This window comes from Ochotona princeps, chromosome 16 (genome assembly GCF_030435755.1).
Source record: "Ochotona princeps isolate mOchPri1 chromosome 16, mOchPri1.hap1, whole genome shotgun sequence".
NCBI lineage: Eukaryota > Metazoa > Chordata > Mammalia > Lagomorpha > Ochotonidae > Ochotona > Ochotona princeps.
In genome coordinates, this window is record NC_080847.1 from 27,848,728 (window position 1) to 27,876,158 (window position 27,431).

Below are 27,431 nucleotides of genomic sequence, written 5' to 3' on the forward strand. Positions count from 1 at the left end.
AAGCAGGGATCTGGATCGGAGGAGCAGCGGCCAGGACAAGAACTGGCATCCAAAGGCATGCCAGCACTGCAGGTGGAAGCTTAGCCTACTCCTTGGCACTGGAACCCATTATTATTTTTCAATTAAGTTTCTGTTAAAGAAAAACATACACCCCCAATCCAAAACAGCAGGAAACTGACAAATTTATTTTTTGGCTTCTCTGTCCTCTGCACATGCATGTGTCTTTATAGATTTTATATACTAGAATGCAACATTTACAACATGATTAGTAGCTAGTACTTCTCACTAAAAAAAAAAAATAGGGCCCGGCGGCATGGCCTAGCGGCTAAAGTCCTCGCCTTAAACGCCCCGGGATCCCATTTGGGCGCCGGTTCTGATCCCGGCAGCTCCACTTCCCATCCAGCTCCCTGCTTGTGGCCTGGGAAAGCAGTGGAGGACGGCCCAAAGCTTTGGGACCCTGCACCCGCGTGGGAGACCTGGAAGAGGTTCCTGGTTCCCGGCTTCAGATCAGCGCGTACCGGCCCGTTGCGGCTCACTTGGGGAGTGAATCATCGGACGGAAGATCTTCCTCTCTGTCTTTCCTCCTCTCTGTATATCTGACTTTGTAATAAACTGAATAAATCTTTAAAAAAAAAAAAATAGTAAGGGGGTTGCCACCATGGTATATCAGACTCAATCCTTTGCCTGCGGTGCCAGCACCCGACATAGGTGCCGGTTCATGTTCTGGCTGTTCCGCTTCCAATTCAGCTTTCTGCAATGACCTCAGACAGCCGCCAAGGATGGCTCAGCGCCTGGGGTCCCTGCACGTGTGTGTGACAACTGTAAGAAGTGCCTGGCTCCTGGTTTCCGACTGGCTCAGCTCCAGCTACTGTAGCCATTTGGGGAGTGAATCAGTAGATGGAAGATCTTTCTCTGTCTTGCTTTCTCTCTGTAAATCTACCTTTCAAATAATAATAACTTTTTTGTGTGTGAATGGAGAGGGAAAGCAAACGTGCTACACACTCTGAGGCAGTCTAACAGCAGGCTTCAGAGAAAGTGCTGACAAGCAGAAGCCCCCAGCATGTTCTCAAGGGGTGGCAGACGGTTCTTCCAAAAGAAGCAGAAACGGCTTCCGGTAGTCAGGGAAGCCTGCAGGAATCGCCCTCAGGGCCACCTGGGGCCCCTAAGCGGGTCTGTGCCTGAACTCTGGGGGCGCAGCTGAGCCAGATGGCCTCTGCAGTGCACCAAGGAACAGAGGAACCTGCCTTCCCCCCCTTAACTCTTCCTTGAGGTCACTGCCGATCATCACAAGCGGATTCAAGGCAAGCAAAACCATTGCACAGGGAACAAGTCTGCAATGTGCGCGTAGAAACAGCGTAGCGGTGGACAACAGAACACCACCACACAGCAAATCCCATGCCCCAATGTGGCGATCCCTCTGACCTTGGTAAAATCTTTGATGAGGTCTGCGGCTCTCACACCATTCTGCACATTAAAGCTGATATCAACTTTCACTTCGGTGAAAGAATCTGTTAATTTAATAATAGGTACCTGGAAAAAGAAAGGGCCAGTTAAATCTTAAACCACAACAAAAGACAAGTTTGGGGAAGGGCAGGCCACCCAGCTCAGGGACCAGGGACGAGGGGCCGCTGCCAGAGTGTGCATGCTGCAGCAGGCTCGCCTGGTCTTGGTCAGGCACATTCTGCAGCTACAGAGCCTTGTGGAGCACATTCTGTGACTTCTGCTGACTGACAATTTTACTTCTGTGTCTAAACAGCTTTACTGATTTGTCATTTGCTTTTCATCTAAGGTACGCAACTCCAAGACTTGACAAATGGATCTTGACATACACACTAAAGTGATTATTCAGTCCAGAAAATCAACACTCAGAGAAATCTGCAATCATGTAGGAAAACCATTATCAATATTACGTATTTTGGAGAACACTTTCCAACTCAGTATAAGATCAAGAAGTGTGAGGGGCCGGTGTTGTGGTGTGGGGTGTTAAGCCGCTGCCTGCGAGGCCAGCATTTCGCTGTGAGTGCTGCTCCACCTGCAACCCACCTCCCTGCTAACACACTGGGAAAGCAGTGTGGTGCCCAGTGCTTGGAGCTCCCGGCCTGCCTTTGGCCTGGTCCAGTCCTGGTTGTGTAGCCATCTGGAGTAAAGCAGCAGGTGGAAGGGCGCGCTCTCTCTCTCTGTCTCTCAACAATTGTGCCTCTCAAATAGATAAACACAACTTGGAAACAGAAGAACTACGAGTACAGGCTATGTACTTCACATCACTCACCTGTTCCCAGCAAGCCAATCTGGGTGCAGAATTGCATCTCCAGAACAAAGCAAAACAAAATAAAACAAAACCCACTTCTTCTAAGACTGATACATTTATTTGGATAATGAGTTTCCATCACAGTCCTTTTAATGGCCATCTAGGACATGGCTAAAATGACTCATAAAATCTCAACTATTCACAACAGTTCAGAGGCATAAAACAAAATGGAAGAATGCCGACATCTATGTAATAATATCCCTATTTAGCTATAAAAAAAGTAAAATGAAAACATTTTTAATTATCTAGTTAATTCTGAAAATCAGAGTTAGAGACAGAATCTTCCATTATCTGTGGGTTCCTTCCTCAGATGGCTACAGCGGCTGGGGCTCCAGGGGTCAGGAGCTTCCTCCCGTCTCCACAGAGGTGCCGGAGGCGCAGGCACTCGGCCACCCTCCGCTGCTTTTCCCTGGCTGGCAGCAGAGGGAGCTCAACTCCAAGTGGAGCAGCCAAGATACCAACTTGCACCCAGTGGGATGCTGGCATCACAGGCAAAGATTTTATCTGCTATAACATAACGCTAAAAACCCACATCCCCGTTTTTTCTTTTTTATTTTAAATCTCTATTCTGTACCTCAAAGATTAAAAAAAATCCCTCTATGGTGAGCCCTGTCATGATAAAACTGGTTATTTCCAGAACAAGTTATTTTACAAAGAGAAAACCTTTTCAGTGTATAAACAGTGTATTATCAAAAACATGTGCTTACAATTCCCCTGCGCTCAGCACAATGGAATCTGAAGTTTCATGTACACACAACTAGAGATTTCAGGTGTGATGCTGAAGAACTTACGGTGGCTTTGTCTAGAACTTTCACGGAATCCTCATCCGCAACTTTGTGCTTCCGGAGAGCCTCTTCCAGGGTCCACAGGGGCAGGTTTTCCCACTTCCCAAACACCACGAGGTCGATGTCACTGGGCAGAGACACATCCGGTGAGGGGCCACCACCACCGGTTACAGGCTTCAAAGCGCACACTCCCCCTCCCACACGTCCGGGACTGTGGGCTTAGCGGCAGTAAGAACTGGGGTGCCTTAACCTCTTGCCCCAGTCATTTCACAGAATCCAGACCTCAAGGAGCAGGGCATTCTGAAGGAAGCAAAACCTCAGAATGCTCCCAGCCCATGTCTGCTTTGCACATGGGCTCCTGGGCCTGAATGCAGACAGTCCTATCAGGGTAAGGCTGGGACTTCAACTGCAGCAGTTCGGCAGGTCTGCTGTGTAAGCACGCGTGCACACACACACGCGTGCCAGCATCTGCAGACATCTCAAGGAGGCCAGGCCAGACACGGCTGCCTGTGGGCAGGACGGAGACTGGGGTGTTTTACTGAGATCATCTCTGTGAAAGTGCCGCTCGCCAGGAAACTTGACTATGCATTTGTACAATACAAACTGATTGACTGGGGGGTGGGGAGGTGGCTGTGCTGAAGTTCAGAGCCTAAATGAAGGAAAGCAGGAACGAACTCAAAGCTCAATCTTTTCTGGCTTTTGCAGGTGCCATACACATCCACACATGTTGGCAGGCTCCAATCAAGTATCAAGACGGAGTGCTGCTCCCTTGGAAAGCCCACAGCACTTGAACTCCCGCAGGTCGGGATTCACCCTGTCCATAAAAAATGACTAGCCGCCCTCCCAGGCTGCGGGCTGCTCACCCTCGCCTGAGATGCGCGACGGGGGACGTGGGGTCCTCAAAGCAGCTTCCAGCCACCTCACAGAGGAGCGGAGCTCTCGCTCCTGACTTGAGGCTTCGGGTGCCGTCCCCAGAGCGTGCAGTCACTTGCGGTGGCACAGACCTCACATGCCTGGTCACACAGGCCTTCTACCACGACCCATGGGAACACCTGCGCCAGGGGCACTGGTGTGGGACTGCACAGCTCCCTGTAGCATGGCCATTTCTCAACCTCGGAACTAACTGGAGTCAGGTGCTACAGTGGCCCTGTTCCATCAGTCTCAGTCTTGGAGAGACGATGTGAAGGAATATTTTGCTTCAAACTTATTCAAAATATATCTAAATAAATGTTTCACACATCTAAAACAGTCCTACACACTCAACAGCCAAAAATCAATATACCCTGGAAATATATACAATCTCCTTGAATATTTCATAAATGTACTAACCTAGTGGGTAGATACAGGCCTGTTTTAAAACTTCCAAATATCTGGACCTAAAACAGAAAAAGAAGGTGTCAGATAGTCACCAAGCTTAGGGGAGAAATGTTTGCTTTGGCTACCCTCTAGTGGCCCTTCTTGGTACTGCAAGAACATTTTCACAGGCACCAGGCTTTCATGAAGTCACAGGTTGATGGTGAGAATGCTATTGAAATGGATCTGACACAAACATGAGACACAGACCAAAGCACAAAACCTGGACAAGTCCAACTGAGGAGACTACTGTTCTCTCACAATTCAGACAGGATCTTAGATCCTTAACTTTTGTCTCTGAGCAGGATCAAATGAGGGTCTGACTATGTGACCAGCATATGGCACTATTATCACCTCATCATGTGGTGCGCCACCAAGCCAGGGCCTGAGCCATTCCAGCCCATGGAGAACCATGACAGTGGAAACGGCCCAACCTCACAGACACAACAGACCCCAGGACCCATCCACGGCCTTGTGGTCCTTAAGCGTTTACAAAAAAAAAGTTGCCTGAGAAGGTGATCCCTGGGTGAGATGGGGCCCTTCTGCCCCAGGGCTGCGAACCCACAATGCCAGCAGTGCTCCCAGCTCACCACAGCTCCTGGGGATCAGAGCACTGCCCTCCCCAACCAAGAGTCAGGAGATCTCCCTTCAGCACCCCCACCAGACACTAGCGTCTTCCCCTCTCCCTACAGTCGGGGCAGAAGGGAGACACGCAGAGTGATAGCTGGATGCTGCCAGCCCAGGACAGAGTCCGCAGACCTGCAGACCACAATGCCCTGGATTCTAACATATGACTTCCTGGAATGGAACAAAGTCAGCATCAAGCACCAAGCACAAGAGCCGTGAAGCCGGAGAGGGCCTGCGGGTGCCCAGCAACCCGACATGGGGGACAGAGCCCCCACTGGGCCGCCAACGACCAGACAGGTGGTTGTGCTACATCACATCTGATTAAGAGACCGTGGCAATGAGGTTCAATTGGTCTTGCTTCCTTTTTACACTAATGATTCCTAAATACGGCTTGCCATTAGTAATTGCTATTCAGCAATGATGGGAAAAAAAAAGTTTTGACTGATCTAATCCAATGAAAATAGCTAGGAAGCCCTGGCTTCGCGAGACTGCAGAGGACCACTTGCCTGTCACACATCCAGCAGACAGGCAGCGGGCCTGAGCTCAGCAGCGGAGGTGTCTGGGCCCTATGCCGGGCTGCGCTGACCCCTGGCCCTGGCTCCAGCCTCCTGCCGGTGCAGGCCCAGAGCAGTGCTCATGGCTCCAAGTTGCAATCTGGAGTGGCTTTGTCAGCTGCCTGCCTTGCCCTGTTCCAGCCCCAGCTGCTGCAGGAATCTGAGGCGTAGGCCAGCAGGTTGGAGCACCTTCCATGTCTCTGCCTCTCAAATAAATTGGCTTTCTAAACAGAAGTAGCCACACCGGCAAGGGGGGCCTCCAAGAGGCAAGCCCCTCACATGCGGATGAGGACAGGGCCCTGGGCACCAGCGCCCAGCAGGTACTCACGTCAGCACTCGGCCAGAGCTCCTTAATCACACTCTCAATTCTGTTCACCACCTCCATACGCATCTTCTCCTCCTCGGGTCTTGGAGACATGTACTCATAAAAATCACTGATTTCTTCATGCAGACTGCAGGAGAAAGGCAAGAAGTCAATGCCAGCAGGACCACCGGAGGGGAAGTCACGATCTTAACCGGTCTTGTGTAATGAAGTCTGACTAGGTAATTCAGCAGCTGATCCTATGTTCAGAGACCTTATTTTTCATGTGCTATCTCTGGCTAAAATGAGAATCAATGGAATCTAATAGAAAAAAACAAAGAAAGAACTCCCTTGGCAGAACACATGCGGGTGCTGCTGGTATTTTTCTGTGTAACGACAGGCCCTGGCCTGTTCCACATTAGCACCGAGCTAGCAGACACCACACTGGAGACATGGACCCAGGGGACGCAAGCAGGCCCTCTGCGCAAGCCGAGCTCAGTGCCGCGTGAACAGCAGCACGGTCCCGACAAGGCTGGCAGACAGAGGTTCCACGATGACGCTGGAGGCTCCCAGGGAACTGCCAGGGAGCTAGACGCACGATCTGCCTGCGTGGGTGGCTGGTGGGAAACGAACCCGGAGAAGAGGCAGGCCCCGGAGGACACAGGCTCGGAACGCTGCACTACGCTGGGAAATTCAAGCTCTCCCCTGGGTGGCAGGAAGCTGCTTAAACACTATTCTAGAGGGACTGGGAAGAGCATGCTTCATAAAGACAGCATTTTAAGGCAATGAAACTGGCAACTGTGCAGACAGCACAGCAGCCCAGGGACAAGGTTGGATGCAAGGAACAGGGGTCATAAATCATTGGGCTTGCAGGATGGATGAAGGCCTGGCCTCGGGGAAGGCGGCTGTGCGCATGCACGTGTGTGTTACAGTAGGCTCTAGTGCCTGACCAGCACTGAGGGAAAGATGAAGGCTGCCTTTGAGGCCTGAGGCCCAGAGGAATCAAGTGGTCAGAAGAAAAGCTGGAGGGAGGCTGCACAATGAGTGGGACGGAGCCAGCATGAGGAGGCTCAGAGTGGCAAGAGGAGCAAGGGGGTGGCAAGGGATGGGAAGACAAGTGCTGGAGGGCTTAGGGGGGAGCTCAGGGTCTCAAGCGCAAATCAGGAGGCCAAGTGCAGGGTGTGACCACCAGTGGGTGCCAAGTGCCCTAGGAAAAGGAGGAGGAGGAGGAAGTGTGCCAGCATCTACACTGCCCACACAGGGACTAAAGCAGGCAGCTGGAAACACCAGGAGTCCAAAAACGATTTTTGAGGAAAGGGGAAAAAAAAGTTTCATGTCCCGATACCTATGGGTGATAATGTTTGCTCCATGGAAACTGAACGACTTTTAAAATGTGACTGATGAAGCAATCAAGTTTCTGTCTCTTTGGATGTTTTTATTCTGGACCGAGAATCAAAACACCCTCAAGTGCAGGCTGGGACAGGGCCCAAGGACAGCTGTGTCCCCAGGGACGAGTGACCACGTGCTTCCGCCTCAGCATGCTCAGTTCCAACATGGCCTGTGGTTTCAAACCCCAGGTCTGAAACCCCTGTCTGCCCTGGGTTTGACTGGTAGGCCCCGGACAACACCATCCAAGCCTCGTGGGTTCTCAGGTGACATTAGAAAGGACAGCCCTGCATGCCCTGCACATGAGCGGGACCTGACGATCGTGCTGGGATGCCTTGAGATTTGTCGTCTGTGGTCTTGTGCCCTGGCACACAGCTCCTACAACCCTTGGAGTCTCAAAGTGATGACTTTGTAGCTGCAATTGAAATGCCTCATGACTTGCAGGATGGGGCAGAAAGACCAGGCCTTGGCTACAGTTGGGACTTCCAGCTCCATCCTCACCATGCAGAGAGGGGTCAAGGCTGGATGGATTGCCAGTGGTCAGCAACAGAATCAGCTGTGCTCACACCCTCTTCCAGGAGCTACAGATGGCCAAACAGGTGGGGCTTCAGAAAGTGGACGACAGCACATACATGGCCAAGAGCGAGGCATGCAGGGACACTCCCAGATCTCACCCTGCACACTGCTTCAGCTATATATCTGTATCTTTTAGAAATATCTTTCACAGGGTCGGCACAGTGGTATAGCGTGCCAATGGTGCCAGCACCCTACGTGGCCAATGGTTCAAGTACTGGCTATCTCAATTCTGATTCCGTTCCTTGGAAAAGCAGAAGATGGCCCAAGTGCCCATGGGTCCCTGATCCCATGTGGGATTCCCAGAAGAAGCTCCTAGCTCATGATTTTGGAGCATCTCAGTTCCAGCCATTTGGGGAGTAAACTGGCTGATGGAAGACCTCTGTCTCTCCCCCTAAATCTTTCAAATAAAAATAAACACAATCTATAAAAATGATGCATCGTCTATGGTCAATCAAGAAACACCAAGTGTTCCCCTGTGTTCTCCAAGTCTCTCTAGCGAATTAACTAAGCCCCAGGAAGGGTGCGTACCAATCCCCACTGCCGGTATGGACAAGGCTGGATGCAAGGAGCAGGGGTCATAAATCATTGGGCTTGCAGGATGGATGAAGGCCTGGCCTTGGGGATGGCGGCTGTGCGCATGCGTGTGTGTGTGTGTGTGTGTGTGTGTGTGTGTGTGTTATAGTAGGCTCTGGGATCTGATCAGGACTTGCGAGGGCGCGGCATTAGAAGTGGGGAGCTCAGGGGCCAGGCTCTTGGCCAACTGCAGCAGCGAGCGTCACCACAGGACACCAGGATGGTGTCCCCACACACCTCCCACACTAGCTTGGTCAGAGGCATTTTGGGTTGTGAGGATACAGGAAGAGAAACAGTCTGGTTTTCCCACACAAGTACCCTCTATCAGAACACCGAGATTTTGGACCAGAAAGCATGAAGACACAAGCTGGGGCTGGACAGGCAATGTTTTGAATGTCTCTGCTGCTTCCCTAATGACCCAGCTCCCTACTACTGTGGCTCGGAAAGCAGAAGATGGCCCAGGTATGTGGGTCCCTGGCATTCGTGTGGGAGCCCAGCATGAAGTTCTGGGTTCTTGGCTTTCGCCTGGCCAAGCCCTGGCTGTTGTAGACACTTGGTGAACCAGATAATGAAACTTATCTCTCCCTGTCTGTATCATTCCTTCAAATAAACAAATCTTAAAAAAACAAAAACAAAAAAGCAGACAAGTTCCCCATTTATAAAGGAAAGCAATACCAAACAGTATGATGAAATCAGTGTCAGCACAGAACTGTAAAGTATGCCGAAACAGAAAATTTGCTGGGACTAAATTACTCTCAATAACAAAAACAAAACACACCAAAAAAAATATTTTTTTTACATTAGAAAAAAAAGTCTAACTCAGCTGATTTAGGGGAAAATAGAGACACGAGAAAACATTACTCCCAGGCCCGGTGGCATGGTCTAGCAGTTAAAATCCTCGCCTTGCATGTGCTGGGATCCCATATGGGCGCTGGTTCTAATCCCAGCTGCCCCACTTCCCATCCAGCTCCCTGCTTGTGGCCTGGGAAAGCAGTCAAGGACAGCCCAAAGCCTGATTCCCGGCTTCAGACTGGCGCAGCACTGGCCGTTGCGGTCACTTGGGGAGTGAATCATCGGATGGAAGATCTTCCTCTCTGTCTCTCCTCCTCTCTGTATATCTGACTTTGTAGTAAAAAATAAATATATCTCAAAAAAAAAAAAAAAAGAAAGAAAGAAAGAAAAAAGAAAACATTACTCCCGCTGTGCAGACACTCAACTACTGACTACCAGGGACAGGTGGCAGGGAGGTGCCCCTGGTCCGAGAGGCAGGAGCCCGTTCTGCCCTGTTCCAGCTGGGCTGCCCTTGGGGTGCATGAGAGCTACTCAGGAGCGCCCCCACCCTCAGAGGCCATACCAGCAGGCCAAGGGCAGTGGCAGCCAGGCTCAGCTCTGTGCCCTGCAGTGCCTCCAGCACCCGCTGGAGGGAGCACAAGATCCCTGCCCCATGTGACACACATCCCGTGAGACCCCACAGCAGCCATGGTTTCTAACCCTCTCCCCCTTACGAACAACTTGGAGGTGCTGACAGAATCCCATTGAGTAACTACCAGAAACAAGATATTCGCCATTCACCCTAGAAGGACTTTAAAAAAAGTTCTTTTTTATTTGAAAGGCAAAATTACAGAGATCTTCCATCCACTGATTCACTCTCCAAATGGTCACAGCTAGGCTGGTCTGAAGCCAGGAGCCTGGAGCTTCTTTTTCTGGGTCCCCATGTGGGTGCAGGGACCCAAAAACTTGGAGCTTCTTTCACTGCTTTCCCAGTACACTGGCAGGGAGCTGGGTTGCAACTGAAGCAGCCAGGACTCAAACTGACACCCATAGGGGATGCCAGCACTGTAGGCAGAGGCTCCGGCCTCGTTTTAAACAGAGACGTGACTATGTTCCTGTGCATTGTCTTAAGGAGCGCACAGTGTAAGGCAGCACCACCTCTCCAATGTGAGGTGGACTAATAAATAATACTTAATAAATAGTTCTTAACCCTTCCCATCTTGGGGCTGGTGTTGTGGTGCAGTGTCTTAAGCTGCCACCTGAGACATCGGCTGCTGCCCACAGGAGTCCTGGCTCCACCAGTGATCCAGCTCCCAGAGAATGTGCCCAGGAAGGGAGCAGAGGACGGCCCACCTGCTGCCGCCCCAGCCACGCACATGGCAAATCCAGATGAAGCTCCTGGCTCCCAGGAAACAGCCCTGGCTGTCTGGGTATTTGCAGAATGAACTGTTGGATGGAAGATTATCTATGTACTTATATATCTACCGATCTCTGCAACTGCCTTTCAAATAAGTAATACATTATTTTAAAAAGTCACCCTTCTTCTCACGTTCCACAAAGAGTTCCATGAGGTTTAAGGGATCTCTGACAGAGTATGCTCAGAATCATCAGATATAAACATTGAGAAAGTCGCCAATGCCCACGACAGGACACAACCGCAGGGAACGTGCGTGCACGCACACACACACACACACTCACACACATGCCGTCCATGCCCATGACGGGACACAATCGCAGGGAGCGCGCGTGCACGCACACACACACACATACTCACACACATGCTGTCCATGCCCACAACAGGACACAACGCAGGGAGCACACACACACACACACACACACGCCATCAGTGCCCACGACAGAACACAACGCAGACAGCACACACACACACACACACACACACACACCATCAGTGCCCACAACGGGACACAACGCAGGGAGCACACACACACTCACACGCCGACAGTGCCCATGGATGGGACCCAATTCAGGAATTGCACACACATGGATCTGCCTTTTATCGCCCAGAACTCATCACAAAGCATGCAAAGCTATATAAACTGACAAAGAGGCAAGGTTATGTTTAAAAGGCAAGCATGAATAAGGCGTTCATCATAGAAACATACAGCACACTCGGAGAGCACCAGGCGTGCCTCTGCTGCCCAGCCGAGGGACCTGCACGAGAGCCTGTGGCCCTAGTTTGTATCTTACCCCACACATTTGTTTTTCTGCTTTTCTAACAGAGATTACTGAATGGTGAGATTATAGCCATACGAGTTGTCCTCACTTGGCATTTCCCCATGTAAAAGACACACGCATATTGCTGGCCACACAAATACTACCCCTACCCTGAGAAGTACAAAGCCTGATGCCCTTCTGTTAACCACGATTAAATCCAAGAGGAGATCTGAGGGGGAAGGAATGAGTTATTAAAACAGCCACATAGTCTACCTTCTAACGATGCCATGCCAAGAACTACCATAATGCTTTACTTCTCTCACAGATGTATTTATTCGAAAGGCAGAGGCATGGGGCAGGAGGTGGGTGGGTGAGCAGACAGAGACTGAACTTCCAAAAATGCCTGCAACAGCCAGCACTGGCTGAGCTACAGTCAGGAGCCAGCAGCTCCACCCTGGTCGCCCAGGTGGGAGGAGGGAACCAAAGCGCTTGGGACATTCTCTGCTGCCTCTGAGGCACATCAGCAAGAGCTTGATCAAACCAGATACTCCAATCTGGCACATGGGCACGCCAAGCAGATTAACTCATCACTCCACAGGACCTGCCTCACTGTAGAGACATATTTTTAAGGATCTTTCAAATTTTTTATTTCTTTTTATTGGAAAGGCAGATTTTCAAAGAGAAGAAGATAGAAAGAAAGATCTTCCATCTGCTGGTTCACTCCCCGAATGGCCTCAACAGATGGAGCTGAGCCGATCCGAACCCAGGAGCCAGCAGCCTCCTCCAGGTTTACCATGTGGGTGCAGGGTCCCAAGATTTTGGGCCGTCCTCCACTGCTTTTCCAGACCACAACTAGGAAGCTCGAAGAAGTGCAGCAGCCAGGACACAAACCAGCACCCACAGGGGATCCCGCTGTGTGTAAGGTAAGGATTTAGTCATCTGGGCCATCACACCGGGCCTTACAGGACCTTTTAATACACTTCAAGAAACTCAAAGAATCTAGCCTTACAAACCAAAAAGCTACACACCTTACAACCAGGGAGCCTGGGCCAGCAGGAGGCCAGTGGGCAGCCCTGACACTTGGCCACACAGGGTGCGCAGGCTCGGGCACAGGGGACAGCACACAAGCCACTACATGCTGCCGGACTGAGAATGCCTTTGCAGAGTGTGCAGGGGGCTTCTGCTGGCAGGGGGCTATCCCTTCTAGAGACTCAAATCCTCAGAGGTAGGCACATACCATTCACACTTCTGGCCCAATGTAAGACTCTGGCAGCCCTGGCCCTGGGGCAACAGAGATCTATGGTGCACTGTACGCTGGACTTTTCTCAAAGGCACACGGGTACCAGGAGAAGCAAGCAAGGAAGCCTGGGGTGATAGCTGCTCAGTATGAGCAACGCCTGCAGGAGACGGCAGGGCAGAATGTAGCGTTTTAACAAGCGGCTGCCACGCACACAGCTGCTCCAGTCATTACCGCAAACCAGCATGGCCCAGACACTTCACCTTTCTCGCCCATCTTCCTCCCAGAGTCACTGCTTCCACACAACATTACAGAACCAGCCTTGGCTCACCCTTCCTCCTCATCCTTGAGGGCTACTGCGCCTCCAATCCTGCAAAAACCCAAACAAATGCCTCCCCACCAGGCCTTGTCCCTGCACCTTCCTTGTCACTACTCAGAGTCAAGACCATTCAACTGTGTCCTTGCCATCCTCCCTTCTCTTGTCCCTCTCCAAGTGCCCACCTGGGACCCACCACTTGTTGGGGTCACTTTCTATAATGAGTCACAGCCGCTCCCTGGCTCAGCCCTCTTTTTCCTGTTCTAGCATGGCCTGCACAGGCAGACCCAAGCACGGAACACCCTTGATCTTCCTCTCCTGGTGAGAAACCTGAGACCCTGTGGGTTCAAAGCCTACTAAGTGTCTCTCGAAGCATCACACCCCACAGGTCACCTGCAACTACAAGCCCCTCCCCCCACACACACTGTGTGTCCAGATTCAGAGACTACCCATAACCAGCATGTAATGTTTTTAAAGATTTTACTTGGAATAAATTATATATAGAAAGAGAGTTCTTTCACCTGCTGGTTTGCTCCTCAAATGACTGTAACAGTTAGAACTGAGCCAAACCAAAGCCAGGAGCCAGGAACTTCCTTCTGGGTCTCCCACGTGGGTGCAAGCTCACAAGGACTTGGGCCATCCTCCACTACTTTCCCAGGCCATAAGCAGGGAGCTGGATTGGAAGTGGAGCAGCCAAGTCTCAAACCGGTGCCCATATGGGATGCCGGCACCAGAAGCGAAGGATTAGCCTGTTACACCATTGTACCAGTATGTAATGTTTGAAAAAGCCAAGCTTTGCAAGTATTTCAAGAATGGAATGCCCTAATAGCTTCATATCTGAACGTACACACAATGTGTCGTGTGTTCTAACAGAGCCAGGAAGGATCACCAGTGCAAGGCCCATCGCCCGCTTTTGCAGACAAGAAACTTCTTCATACCTCCATGATGAAAGATTACTTAATAGGGCGAAGACGGAGCTCTCGCACTGCACTTTTGTGAACACTCCAAGCACGCACAAATGGTTACTCAAGCTTCAGGAATGTCCTATCTGCTATGCTAACCCCTCCTCAGCGCTGACGGTGTCAGAGTCGAGTGCAGAGAAGGGACACCTGGCCCTGCGTCCTACATTACAAAGTGTTCAGTTCCTCCTCCTTTAAAGAGGTACTGGTACTTGCCCTCCTACAAATGAGAGCATTCCTTCCCAACACCGCCACCTGTTGCTCCGTCTGCTCAGGCCAGTGTTCCAGAAGGATGGTTTTCGTCTGCTCCTTCTCTGCCCCTCCACTTGCCCTCCCCTGTGGAAGAGATGGAAACCATCTGTCTTCCTTCCTCCAGGCCTTGCCCTGCCACCCAAGCCTGCCACTGCAAAGACAAAGAAAGGAGAAGAAATCCTTAGTCTTCAAGCAGAAATTCGGAACTTCCCACCACTGAGGAGCCCTGATCGAATGTGGGTAAAGTTAGGAAGCCTAAAGACAACTAGCCGACAATATTTCCCCACTAACATCAAACGTCTTGAAACAAAACTTTACTTAATAAGCTGTCGTTCTGAGTTGGCAGGGGAGGGGGACCATACGCTGAGCTGTGTCCTCAGCTATCAGGTCCAAACACCAAGAACAACTGATCCCGCAGCAGTCTGTTGCAGCCTTAAACGCAACAATGAAGTGCAGACGTGCTGAGCCCTTAGTAAGTGTCTAATGATTTATTTAACTGAAACTCAGAGTTACAGAAAGAAAGACATGGGACGCTGGGGGTGGGAGAGGGGAGAAGGGACTAAGGGAGGAGGAGGAGGGGAGGGAGGAGGAGGAGGGGAAGGAGGAGGAGGAGGGGAGGGAGGGAGGGAGAGGGAGAGGGAGGGAGAGAGGGAGAGGGAGGGAGAGGGAGGGAGAGGGAGGGAGAGAGATTGATTCCATGGTTCACTCCCCCAGGTGGCCACATAGCCAGGACTGGGCCAGGCCATCTGCAGGAAGGTGGATTGGAAGTGGAGCAGCTGAAACTCAAACAGGAACCCTTACAGGATGTTAGCATTACAGGCATTGGTTTTAGCTGCTACACCATAATGCTGGCTCCTAGCTTTCATAATTCTAAGAGCAATTATTATTCTCTATCTATTTTCTCTTGTCTTGGTGTAGGGCTAGTGACTTCACTTTCAAGGATCCTGCACATGAAAATCCCAATGTCCAAAACATATCTGAGGTGCCTATCTGCTCATAAGTAACTTATATTAAGATAAGGCAAGCTCCCAATACACATATTCAAAAACAATCTGACTACATTCTAACTATATTCTAAACAGTGACTGCCTTGAACAATGGGAACAAGACTAACTTGGAGAATGGCTTTCCCAATCAACTTTCTTCTACAGCATTTAGACCTCTGGGTAAGTGCTGGTACCACAACGGGAACATTTCAAAGCTTAAGCAAAAATCAAAACATTGATTCATAAAGTATCACTTACACATACATTAAAAATATGAGAAGAAAACAAAACAAAACAAACAAAAAAATATGCAAAGTCAGACTGACTTTCTCTCTGCCTGGATCTCAAATGAACATATTGCTTTTAAGACTTATTTATTTGAAAGTTTAGAGCGAGGAAAAGAGAGAGCTCTCCCATCTTCAGGCTCACTCCTCAGATGGCTGCAACAGTCAGTGCTGGCCAGGCTGAAGCCAGGAGCCTGAGGCTTCATCAGGGTCTCCCATGTGGCTAGCAGAAGCCCAAACACTGGGTCATCTTCCACTGCTTTCCTCAGGCCTATAGCAGGGAGCTGGATGGTAACCGAGTAGCAGGATCAAAAAAACAGCTCCCACAGAGGACCGTGGTGAGTGTCGCAGGAGATGGCTTTAGCTCTATGCCCCAGCATCAGCCCCCAATGTCTTCAAAACGATGATACCCTTCTTTACAACTGGAAAACACAAAGATTACCTATATCTACCCCCTTAACAGCAGCAAACACACCAACAGGTGACTCCAGAACAAATGTATGATGGAGACCGCCTGAGGCCATTTGAAAGGTAGGAGAACAGCACAGTGGCCCTTTCATGGTCACCAGGCATGCCACTGGACTTGAGGAACACTGCCTCAGTACTACGCGTCGTCTAGCATACAGGCACCTGTCATCAGACCACAATCCCTTACTGCTGAGCATTTCGGTCGCTTCCCATTTTTCACCATGAACACAATGAACAATTACAATGTTTGTTTCTGCACAGAAACCTGGATTCAATTCTAATCATTCCTTAGAAGTGGAATCCCTGGGAGAAACTGTGAGCAATCTGTCACAGAAAGGACACTGAGGCATTCGCCCAGGGCACTGCCAAGGATCCTTACAGCCTCTCCATCACAGCTTCTGTGTCTGGATTCGGGAGTAAGTTGACAATTTTCCCCATGTTTGCTGGACCACTGAATTATTTCTCTTTCAATTCATTTCAACAAATGTATCCGGAATTACCACAGTAGTTTAGGGTCAATGAGCTGGAATGGGACCTCAGCATCATCACTTATTGGACAGCCTGGGCAAGTGTTAGCTCTGCAAACCCATTTCCCACCTGTCCAAAGGGACAACAACACTGGCTTTGGAGAATTTCAGTAGGAATTAAACAAGGATGTGAACGGCTTGGCACAGGGCTATTTGCTTAGCACAAAATAAGCCCTCAATAAAGATCAGCTACCACTAATTATTAAGAAATAAGAACCAACACACAAAACAAATGAGTACAGAAAAGCATCACATGTGTGCAGGTCTGACCCAGTCCAGGCTACGAATCTGCAGACTTTGCTTTTAAATTCCCCTTTTTGGTTGTTGCAAAAGGCTTTTTTTTTTTTTAAACACAGACAGAAAACTCTATCAAGCCATGGAATGAGTGAAAAGATTTCAAGGAACATTAACTTATTCTACTTGATGCCCAATTCTAGAATTAAAAGTGGAGGTAGGGCCCGGCCGCGTGGCCTAGCGGCTAAAGTCCTCGCCTTGAAAGCCCCGGGATCCCATATGAGCCGCCGGTTCTAATCCCGGCAGCTCCACTTCCCATCCAGCTCCCTGCTTGTGGCCTGGGAAAGCAGTAGAGGACGGCCCAAAGCCTTGGAACCCGGCACCCATGTGGGAGACCCAGAAGATCTCCTGGCCTCTGATCGGCGCACCACCGGCCATTGCACTCACTTGGGGAGTGAACCATTGGACGTAAGATCTTTCTCACTGTCTCATCTCCTCTCTGTATATCTGTCTTTTCAATAAAAATAAATAAATCTTTAAAAAAAAAAGATGCCTACATCATATTTTACTTGGGAGCTGCAAATTAAAACAGTGAGATTCTACTTCACACCTATTAAAATGGCAAAACTCCAAAACAGGGAAACACCAAATGCTGAGGAGGATGTACAGCAACAAGAACCTGCTGCTGGGGGGAATGCAGAATGGTGCAACCACTTTGTTAGACAGCTTGGCTGTTTCTCGCCAAACCAAACACTCTCAACATAGATACAACTCAGCAACAGTGCTCCTTGCTATTCACCCAAAAGAATTAAAGCTGTGTCCTCACAAAAACCTGCACATGGAGATTTATAATAATCTTATGCAGAACTGCTAAAACCTGGAAGCAAACGAGATGTCCTTCAGTAGGGAAACAGGTGAACTGGTGCATCCCTCTACCGAGTATTACTCGGCAGTGTGGAGCAATAGGCTATGTAAGCCACAGCAAGCCACGGGGGAATCTGAGGTGCCTACGGCTGAGTAAAAGATGCCAACAGGACAAATTTACCTACTGTACGGCTGCAACTATGTGACATTCTGGGAAAGCCAAATTTTGGACACAACAGAAGCACCGTTGGTTGTCAGAGGGCTGGAAGCAGTGGAGACAGGATTTTCAGGACAGGAGGAATTCTATCTGACACTACTCTAGGACGCTATTGTAGTACACACACACACATCATTACACATTTATCAAACAGAAAGCATTGTAGTAGGCGGAACTTAAACATGAAGTGTGAAGCTAGTGATGGTACAGGGTTGAGCATCTTCCAATCAGGCTCTTAATCCATTTTGAGTTGGTTTTTGTACATGGTAACAGGTCTAGTGCATTCTTCAGTATGTGGATACCCAATTTTGGCAGCATGATTTATTAAAGAAACTGTCTTTTTTCCCAAAATATGCTCTCTTTTTATTTTTTTGAAGATTTATTTATTTTTATTGGAAAGGCAGATATTCAGAGAGGAGGAGAGACAGAGAGGAAGATCTTCCGTCCAATGGTTCACTCCCCAAGTGACCACAATGGCTGGAGCTGAGCCAATCCGAAGCCAGGAGGCAGGAGCTCTTCTGGGTCTCCCACGCGGGTGCAGGGTCCCAAAGCTTTGGGCCGTCCTCGGCTGCTTTCCCAGGCCACAAGCAGGGAACTGGATGGGAAGTGGAGCTGCCGGGATTAGAACAGGCGGCCAAATGGGATCCTGGGCGTGTTCAAGACAAGGACTTTAGCCACTACGCTATCACACTGGGCCCTCTTTTTTATATTTAAAGATTTATTTGTTTTCTTTGGAAAGTCAGACTATGGGATCCTGGTACATGCAGGGCAAGGACTTCAACCACTAGGCTACCATGCCGAGCCCTCCAATGATATTTTTTTAAAGTGCTAAAGAAAACATTGCTAAAATTTGTATACAATCACAGAAGATCCTGTTTAACCAAAGCAATTTCTATCAAGAGGAACAAAGCAGGAGGCCTTGATACTACCCACTTTAAAATGTATTACAAAGCTGTTGTTACTCAAACAGCATGATGTTGGCATCAAGCAGATTCATAGTTGCCAATGCTGCAGCCTAGTGAGCTAGGCCAGCATCCCATATGGGTGTTAGTTCGAATCCTGACTGTTCCACTTGCAAGCCAGCTCCCTGCTACTGTGCCTGGGAAAACAGCAGGGAATAGTCCAGGTGTTTGGGTTCTTGCCACCCAATGTGGGAGATCTGAAAGAGACTCCTATGTCCTGGTTTTGGCTTGACCCCCACCCCAGCTGTTGCAGCCATCTGGAGGAATGAGCCAGCAGCTGGAAGACCTCTCTCTCTTTCTTAAGCTATGACTTTCAAATAGACGTGAATAAATCTTACAAAAACAAGAGAATCCACAGACCAGAGTAACAGAGTAGAGATCATAGAAATAAATATAGCTACAACCAGCTGATGTCTGGCAAAGGTGCTTAAGAACATGCATTGGGGCCGGTGCAGTTGCTCAACTAGCTAACTCTCCACTTCCAAGTGCCAGCATCCCAGATGGGCGCTGGTTCATGTCCCAGCTGCTCAACTTACAATCCAGTTCCCTGTTTATGACCTGGGAAAGCAGTCGAGGATGGTCCAAAGCCTTGGGACCCTGCACTTGTGCGGGAGACCTGGAAGAGGTTCCTGGCTTCGGATTGGCTCAGCTCTGGCTGTTGCGGCCACTTGGGGAATGAATCAACAGAAGGAGGATCTTCCTCTCTGTATATCTGAATTTCCAATAAAAATAAAATAAATCTTTAAAAATAAATCATTGGGGCCCGGCGGCGTGGCCTAGCGGCTAAAGTCCTCACCTTGAAAGCCCCGGGATCCCATATGGGCGCCGGTTCTAATCCCGGCAGCTCCACTTCCCATCCAGCTCCCTGCTTGTGGCCTGGGAAAGCAGTTGAGGACGGCCCAAAGCTTTGGGACACTGCACCCGCGTGGGAGACCTGGAAGAGGTTCCTGGTTCCTGGCATCGGATCGGCGCGCATCGGCCCGTTGCGGCTCACTTGGGGAGTGAAACATCGGATGGAAGATCTTCCTCTCTGTCTCTCCTCCTCTCTGTATATCTGGCTGTAATAAAATGAATAAATCTTAAAAAAAAAAATAAATAAATAAATCATTGGAATCCTCATAGGGACTGCATTTAAAACCATAAATTTCTTGCGGTTCACAGATTTTTAATTATACTGATTCTTCCAGTTGACAAACACAGGCCATCTTTGGATTCCTTGGCGTCATAATTTCTTTCATCCCTGACCCATTAATTTCACTGTAAAGCTATTTCACCTCTCTGGTTAAATTTATGGCTAGGTGCTTATTAATTTTGTAGCTTCTGGAGATGGGATTGCTTCCTGATGCCTTCTTTAGATGATTTACTACTGGTTCCCAAGCTCCGGCCACTCTGCTGGCTTTCTTGGCTCCAACGGTTCTTTGGTGGCATCAATGGTGGCATTACATGAGATCATGTCGTCCATACAGAGTGACAATCTGACTTCCTCCTTCCCAACCATGCACGCCCTTTATTCCCCTCACTTGACTAAGTGCTCTGGCTAAGAAGGACTTCCAGCACTTGGCTGAACAACAACAAAGCTGCTCAAAGTTGGCACCCCTGTCTTGTCCCAGATCTTAGACAGAAAGCCTTCAGCTTCTCCCTATTCATGATAATATCAGCTGCTGGTAATACATATGGCCTTTATTATCTTAACATACATTCGTTCTGTGCCTAATTTGGTCAGTTTTTATCATGAGGGGACATTATTATTATTTGAAACACAGAGTTACAGGGAGAGAAAGGTGGAGAGACAGAGAGCGATCCTTCCATCTGCCGATTCACTTCCTCAAACCACAATGGCCACATGCCTGAAGCTGGGTGATCTAAAGCCAAGAAGCTGTTCCAGGTCTCCCATGTGAATGCAGGTGCCCAACACCATACTGCTCTCCCTGGCATGTCAGCAGAGAGCTGGATGGGAAGCGGAGCAGTCAGGACTCAAACTAGCACCCATATGGGATGTTGATTCCAAAGACGCACCGTGCAGCAGTGGCGGCATTGTTTCATCTCACTAAACTGCTAATGAGTCTGGAAGACATCAGATAATAGTCCAAGTTGTGCTCCCCATGTGGGAGCCTCAGGTGGAGCTCCTGGCTCCTAGTTACTAGCCTAACCCTAGTTACTGCAGGCTTTTGGTAAGTGAATCAGCAGACTTGGAATATCTCCGTCAGTGTGCTTTTCAAATAATATAAATATTTAAAAAAAAAAAACATGTTATATTGGGGCAAGCATTGTGGCATAGTGGGTTAAGCTACCATCTGTGAGGAGTATCCCATATGGGTACCAATTTGAGTACCAGCCTCTTCACTTTCAATCCAGCTCCCCATGAAGCATTAGCAGACGACCCCAGGCCTTGGACCCCTGTACCCACTTGTGAGATCTGAATGGAACACCAGACTTCTGCATTGCTGCATTTAACTTGGCCCAGCCACTTGCCAGAGAGGAGGGAGGATGAGAGAAAGATTGCGAGCCACATGGGAGAGTGGAATTAGATCTCTCTAATCCTGCCTTTCAAACAAATAAATATCTGGTAGCCTAGCTGCTAAAGTTCTTGCCTTGCACGTGCTGGGATCCCATAGGGGCACTGGTTCTAATCCCGGCAGCCTGGCTTCCTACCAGCCCCCTGCTTGTGGCCTGCGAAAGCCCAACACCTTGGGACCCTGTACCCACGTGGGAGACCCAGAAAAGGTTCCTGGCTCCTGCCTTCAGAGAAGCAGTCACTTGGGGAATGAGTCAGCAGATGGAAGATCTTTCTCTCCGTCTGTCCTCCTCTCTGTATATCTGCCTTTCCAATAAAAATAAATCTTTTAAAAAATGCTATAACACTGGACGAAGCTAGAAGTCCTTGTGTTTTCATAACTCAGGGCTGTAGTTACATACCCCGGAACCTGAACTCAGGCTCCCCTATTGGCTTTTTCTGTCACTGTGACTTCCTCCCATTCCTGCTTTCAGTTTCTATTCTGTTTTACTGAATCCGGGGCTGGGCTTGGAAAGCTCCAGCAAGGTGGCAGTGCCCTCCACGCATCCTCAGAGTTGTGCCCCAGAGGAGCCATGCCAGGACAAAGCACTCAACCTGCACAGCGTTCAACTGTGACTCAGTCACCCACAAGCATTCTGTGCCGCCAAGCAGGCACAAGTGAATTTCCAATTGTTAACAGGGGATCATCAATTTCCCTCAAATGACATAGAAAACCATTGACAAACAAATCTATCTTCTCACTTCAACACATCAAGCACCAGGAAAACAAGGGTAAAATGGCTTCCCAGGCCTGGCTCCGACTTTTCCAGCTGAGTGACCACTCAAAAGTTACCAACTGTGATGGTTAATTGTTGATGTCAAGTCAGCTGCACAGAGCACTCACTACAGACAACTGGCAGACCATGATGTTTTAGTGTGTCTGTGCAAGGCGAGCCTGTGAGTGGGTGACCTTGCTGGGCCTTCTCAGTGCTGGCGGAAGACTGCCCTCTCCCGCAAAGAGCGGCCACATAGCACAGGAAACGGAGTCTCTCCTTCCTCTCTGTGCTGGAGTCAGGACACAACTGCTCTGTCCTTGGCCGTCAGCGCTCCAGGATCTTCTGGCTTTCTGTTCCAGCATTCACACGAGCAGCCCTCCTCAATCGCAGAGCTCCGCCACCCCAGTTCTGGGACCCTCAGACTGGGCTGAGTCTGTTAGCATCTTGAGGCCAGTAGGCTTGCAGACAGCCTACTGTGGGACTTGCTGAGTTGCAGCCACTTGGGGGAGTAAGCCCGCAGATGAAAGACCTCTCTCTGCCACTCTGCCTTCAAATAAATCATTTGAGAAAAGAGGATTTATAATTAAAAATCTAACAGAATGAAAAGATTTGAAAACGGCCAGCCTGGCCATGTAAGAAATAAAAAAGCACAATGTGGGGTGGGCATTTACCTAGTGGTTAAGATACTGACACCCCACGTGCTGGAGGGTCTGAGCTCAACGTCCACACAAAGCAGTCACTCCCTGGTTGCCAGGAGAAACTGAAGACTGCTTAGTGAGTGTGGAAATGTCCTAAAGCTACAAATGGCAACCATTTCATAACATACAGTTGTGCCTTTAAAAACTTCATTTATGTATTTGGAAGCAGAGCAACAGAGAGAAGGGGGGAGTGAGAGAAAGGAAGGAGAAGGGGTGGGGGACAGAAGCGAGCAGAGGAGAGTGTGGGATCGTTCACCAGCTGGTTCACTTCCCAAATGCCTGCAATAGGACAAAGACAGGCGCCAGGGACTAGATCCTGGTCCCTACAAGAGTCGCAGAAACACAACTACTCAGGCCACGCTCCACTTCCTCCCAGGCACACTAGCAAAAAGCTGGGTGCAAAGTCTAGGGCTTGAATCAGCATGCCAATATGAAATGTGGCCATGATGAGTGGTGACTTAACCCTCCCCACCACATGTGGCCCCTTTGTGACTGTACTTAATAGGACTACTCAACTGGACATTTTGAATGGCTACAATGGGACAAATTATGTTTTGTGTATTGTATCACAATTTATAAATGTGCTGTTCTTATGTTTATATCCAGATGCACATGGAGGATATGGCAGTACACAGAAAAGGACAGAGGACAGAACAAATCGATCAACTACCCCAGCCAAGAGTTGGCAGTGAATACCTGGGCAAACAGAGACTCTAAGGTGAACTATGTCAGCTAGTGGAGTCTGGAGAGATTTCATCATGATTGGAGTGGCAAGCTCGGCAGCAATACGGAACTGCTGAACTATCAAAGCCACTTGAGCGGGACCCTTGGAGCATGCCCCATGTCTGGGACCTGGGAGGCTGGGTGGGGCTTTTCCCTTTATCTGCCTCCTTCCCCCAGATACAGGAAGGAAAAAAGAGAATGTGAAAACAATGGTCTCACCCACTTTACTCTAGCCCTTGACCCTTTGCATCCTAGTCAAATACGCAAAAATTATCTAAAATAAAATGTATACACTCAAAAAAGAAAGGCTTCTCTGTTTAAAGATTTACTTACTTATTTTTAAATCAAATGTGCAAAAAAAACTCAAAACAAACAAACGAACAAACACACCATAAAACAAATATACAGAAAGTTTAGACAAAAAGAGAGCGATATTGGTTATGGTACAGCAAGTTAAGCTGCTGCCTGTGGCACCGGCATCCCATATGGGTGATGGTTAGTTCCAGCCACTCCATTTGTGACCCAGTTCCCTGCTTATGGCCTGGGAAAGAAGTAGAAGACCAAGTCCACGGACCCACATACCCACCCATGTGGGAGACCAGGAAGAAGCTCCTGGCTTTAAACTTGTCTCCAACTCCAGCCACTAAGGCAATCTGAAGTGAACAAGCAGATGGAAGACCTTTCTCTCCCTCTCTTCCGCTCTCTGTAATCCACTTAAATAATGCAATAATGCAGCTGACACAGTAGCTCATTAGCCCAATACTCTACCTGCAACATCGTCATCCCCTACAGCCACCTGTTCAAGCTCCACCTGCTCCACTTCTGATCCAACTCTCTGAGGCCTGGGAAAGCAACAGAGGAAAGCAACCAGTCCCTCAGCCCTGCAACCACATGAGAGACTCAGAGGACGCTCCTGGCACCTGGCTCTGGCCTGGCCCAGCTCCGGCCACTGAGCCATGGAGGGAATAAACTGTTGGAGAAGAGCTCTCTCTGCCTTTGTCTCTCATCCCTCTGTCAATCCTTTTTTTAAAGATTTATTTATTTTTATTGGAAAGTCAGATATACAAGGAGGAGGAGAGACAGAGAGAAAGATATTCCATCTGATGATTCACTCCCCAAATGGCCTCAATGGCCGGAGCTGCGCCAATCCAAAGCCAGGAGCCAGTAGCTTCTTCCGGGTCTCCTGCACAGGTGAAGGGTCCCAAGGCTTTGGGCTGTCCTCAACTGCTTTCCCAGACTACAAGTAGAGAGCTGAATGGAAGTGGAGAAGCTGGGACATGAACCAGTGCCCATAGGGGATGCTGGTGCATGCAGCGTGAGGATTTAGCCACTAGGCTACCATGCTGTGCCCCATTCACTGCATTACTCCATAAAAGCCCACAAACAGGCCAGGCTGAAGGCAGGAACTCAACCCAGACTGCCCATGTGGGTAGCTGGGACTTAGAATTTAAGCCATCAACTGCTAGTGCTCGCCTTGGCAGACAGTCGGATCTGAAATGCAGAGTAGCTGGGACTTGAACCAGGGATCCTGACAGGGGAGGCAGGCCACCTAAGCAGTGACTGAACCTACTGCATCACAACTCCTACCACTATCGCTTTCTTAATAATAGGATTCTGGTTACTCCTTGGAATAAATTTAGAAAACCATTATCTTTTTAATGGAAACATTGAATCACTTCCTAGTATTCAATCAGTGTACTACTTCATGTCATTTGAAGACAGGTAACAGTTTGATTTGGACTGTTATATATAGGTCGTTCACACTATTAAAGGGCATCCCACGCTGGAACACAGCCAGCTAAGTGTGAGGCGGCAGCCCAAGGCCTCAGTTCCTGTTTTAGCCACTTGCCCTAGACCTGTCTGTAGAGTTGAGGGGTTCTTTCCTGCGTCCCCCTTAAAAGCACTGGGAAGAATTTATCTGAGCAGAAACAAGCCAAACATTTCTAATCAAAGGCACCCGAAAGCTCTCTCTTCACAGCTTTATCTCGCCATAGCTCACTTCCAACATTTCAAACCCAAACTGGCAGAGTTTCACATTTTAAAGAGGGACAACTGAGTCGAGAATTCACCAGTGAGAAGACAAGGTCCTCTGGGGTCACGAAAACCACATAAAACAAAACGAATCTCTCAAAGGCCAACTTGACAGAATTCCGGCAGTGAAGTTATTTTTAAACAAAGACAGTATCTAAGATTAAGAATTTAAGCTTTGATTTTGTCTGTGTTCAATGGAAGCGGCAGTTAAGTGAAGCTGGAGTTAGTATGAGAAAGACGGACCACCATGATCTCTGAGGACTCTCCACAAGTGGATCTGTCACCAGGAGGGCAGCACACGGGGTATACACTGAACAGTGGGGGGAACAGGCCAACCCAAAATCAGCATCTTCATCATCCCTGCTTAAAGTTGGGAGAAAAATAGGAAACTGAGCCAGCGCTGCTCAACACCAAGAAATCTCAGATGGGCTCCACACGGACCTGCGCAGGTCAAGGGTTTTTTCTGGAAGCCCTTCTGTTTGCCTCCACGTCAAAGTGCTACTGATGACATGACCACTAGGCCGTTCTGAGTCAGCTGGAGCCTCCCTGGGAACAGTGCTGCCCAGGGACTGCCCACTTCTTACAATCAAGCAAAGCCAAGCAATAGGAGGGCAAGTGGTGCATGCCAAGAGTCAGGAATTGCTAAGGTCTGAGCCATGTTTAAGGGAGACATGCCAGGAAGGGAAGGCAGAGAGCAGTCCTCCAGGATGTTGTGACTGTCAGCACGCAAGAGCAGGAAGGAAACCGAGTTGACACCTGCAGGCCAGCCACGGCGCACACACCATGCTCACACGGAGAGCAGCAATCCAAGGAAAAGGGCATCTGTCCCAGAACATTACTTTTTAATTTCATTGGTTTGTCATTTTATCTGCATGAAACTTACATGCTTTTTTTTTTTGCCCCTAAAAGTTTATTTATTTTTACTTAAAAGTCAAAAGTTACAGAGGAAGAGAGACAGAAAGATCTTCCATCCCTGGTTCATCCCCTAAATGGTTCCAACAGGCAGGGGTGGGCCAGACTGAAGTCAGGACTAAGAGCTTCATCAGGTCTCCCATGTGGGTTGCAGGGGTCCAAACACTTGAGCCCCATCTTCTACTGCTTTTCCCAGGCCATTAATGGGGAGCCAGATCGGAAACACAGCAGATGGGAAATGAGCTGGTGCTCATATGGGATGCCAGCACTGCTGGTAATACTGAAGGACAACTGACTGGATATCATTTGTATGAGAACAACTGATCGGACATTATTTAAATGGTAACAATTGATTGGATATACAAAACAAACAGATATTTTCAGACAGGCTAATGGGAACTAAGTAAGCTCCTCAATCCCTCCTCCCTTATCCTATGTGACCCTCAGCCATAAAAGCCTGATGTCACTAATAACCTTCAACTATTGACCGTCTGTCAGCAGTCCACATGTGTGATTATTGGCTCTGTGCACCAAGTCCATCACTGCAGGGCAGTGAACATGGTACCTTTACTTACTACGCCCTATCAGCCCCATGTGTGTGCATTCTTATTTTCTTTTAGATTAATTTTTTTTTTATTTTTACAGGCAGATTTACAAAGGGAAGGAGAGACAGAAGACAAAGACCTTCCTCCTGCTGGTTTATTCCCCAAGTGGCTGCAAATGGCTGAAGCTGAGCCCATCTGAAGTCAGGAGCCAGGAGCCATGAGTGTGCAGAGGCCCAAGCACTTGGGTCAGCCTCCATTGCTTTCCCAGGCAGTAAGCAAAGGATTAAAAGTAGAGCAACCAGGGCCCGGTGCAATAGCATAGTGGTTAAGGTCCAAGCTTGGCATGCCCAGGATCCCATATGGGAACTGGTTCTAATCCTGGTGGCCCCGCTTCTCATCCAACTCCCTTCTTATGGCCTGGCAAAGCAGCTGAGGAGAGCCTAAAGCCCTGCACCTACATAGAATACTCGGAATAAGCGTCTGGCTCCCAACTTTGGATTAGCTCAGCTGTGGCCATTGCAGTCACTTGGGAAGTGA

General features: G+C 49.0%; 1 protein-coding gene across 5 annotated transcripts in view; it reads right to left on the minus strand.

Annotated features, from left to right (window-relative positions):
• The window catches only part of TENT4B (terminal nucleotidyltransferase 4B), a 78,714-nt gene that overhangs the window by 13,628 nt on the left and 37,655 nt on the right, over positions 1-27,431 (minus strand). For all 5 annotated transcript variants that reach the window (XM_058675180.1, XM_058675179.1, XM_004583836.3 and 2 more), the window contains 4 exons: positions 5,956-6,079; positions 4,423-4,469; positions 3,100-3,220; positions 1,423-1,530 (listed from right to left, as the gene is read on the minus strand). In XM_058675180.1, the coding sequence (XP_058531163.1) occupies positions 1,423-1,530; positions 3,100-3,220; positions 4,423-4,469; positions 5,956-6,079 (400 nt within the window). The remainder of the gene's footprint in view (positions 1-1,422; positions 1,531-3,099; positions 3,221-4,422; positions 4,470-5,955; positions 6,080-27,431) is intronic.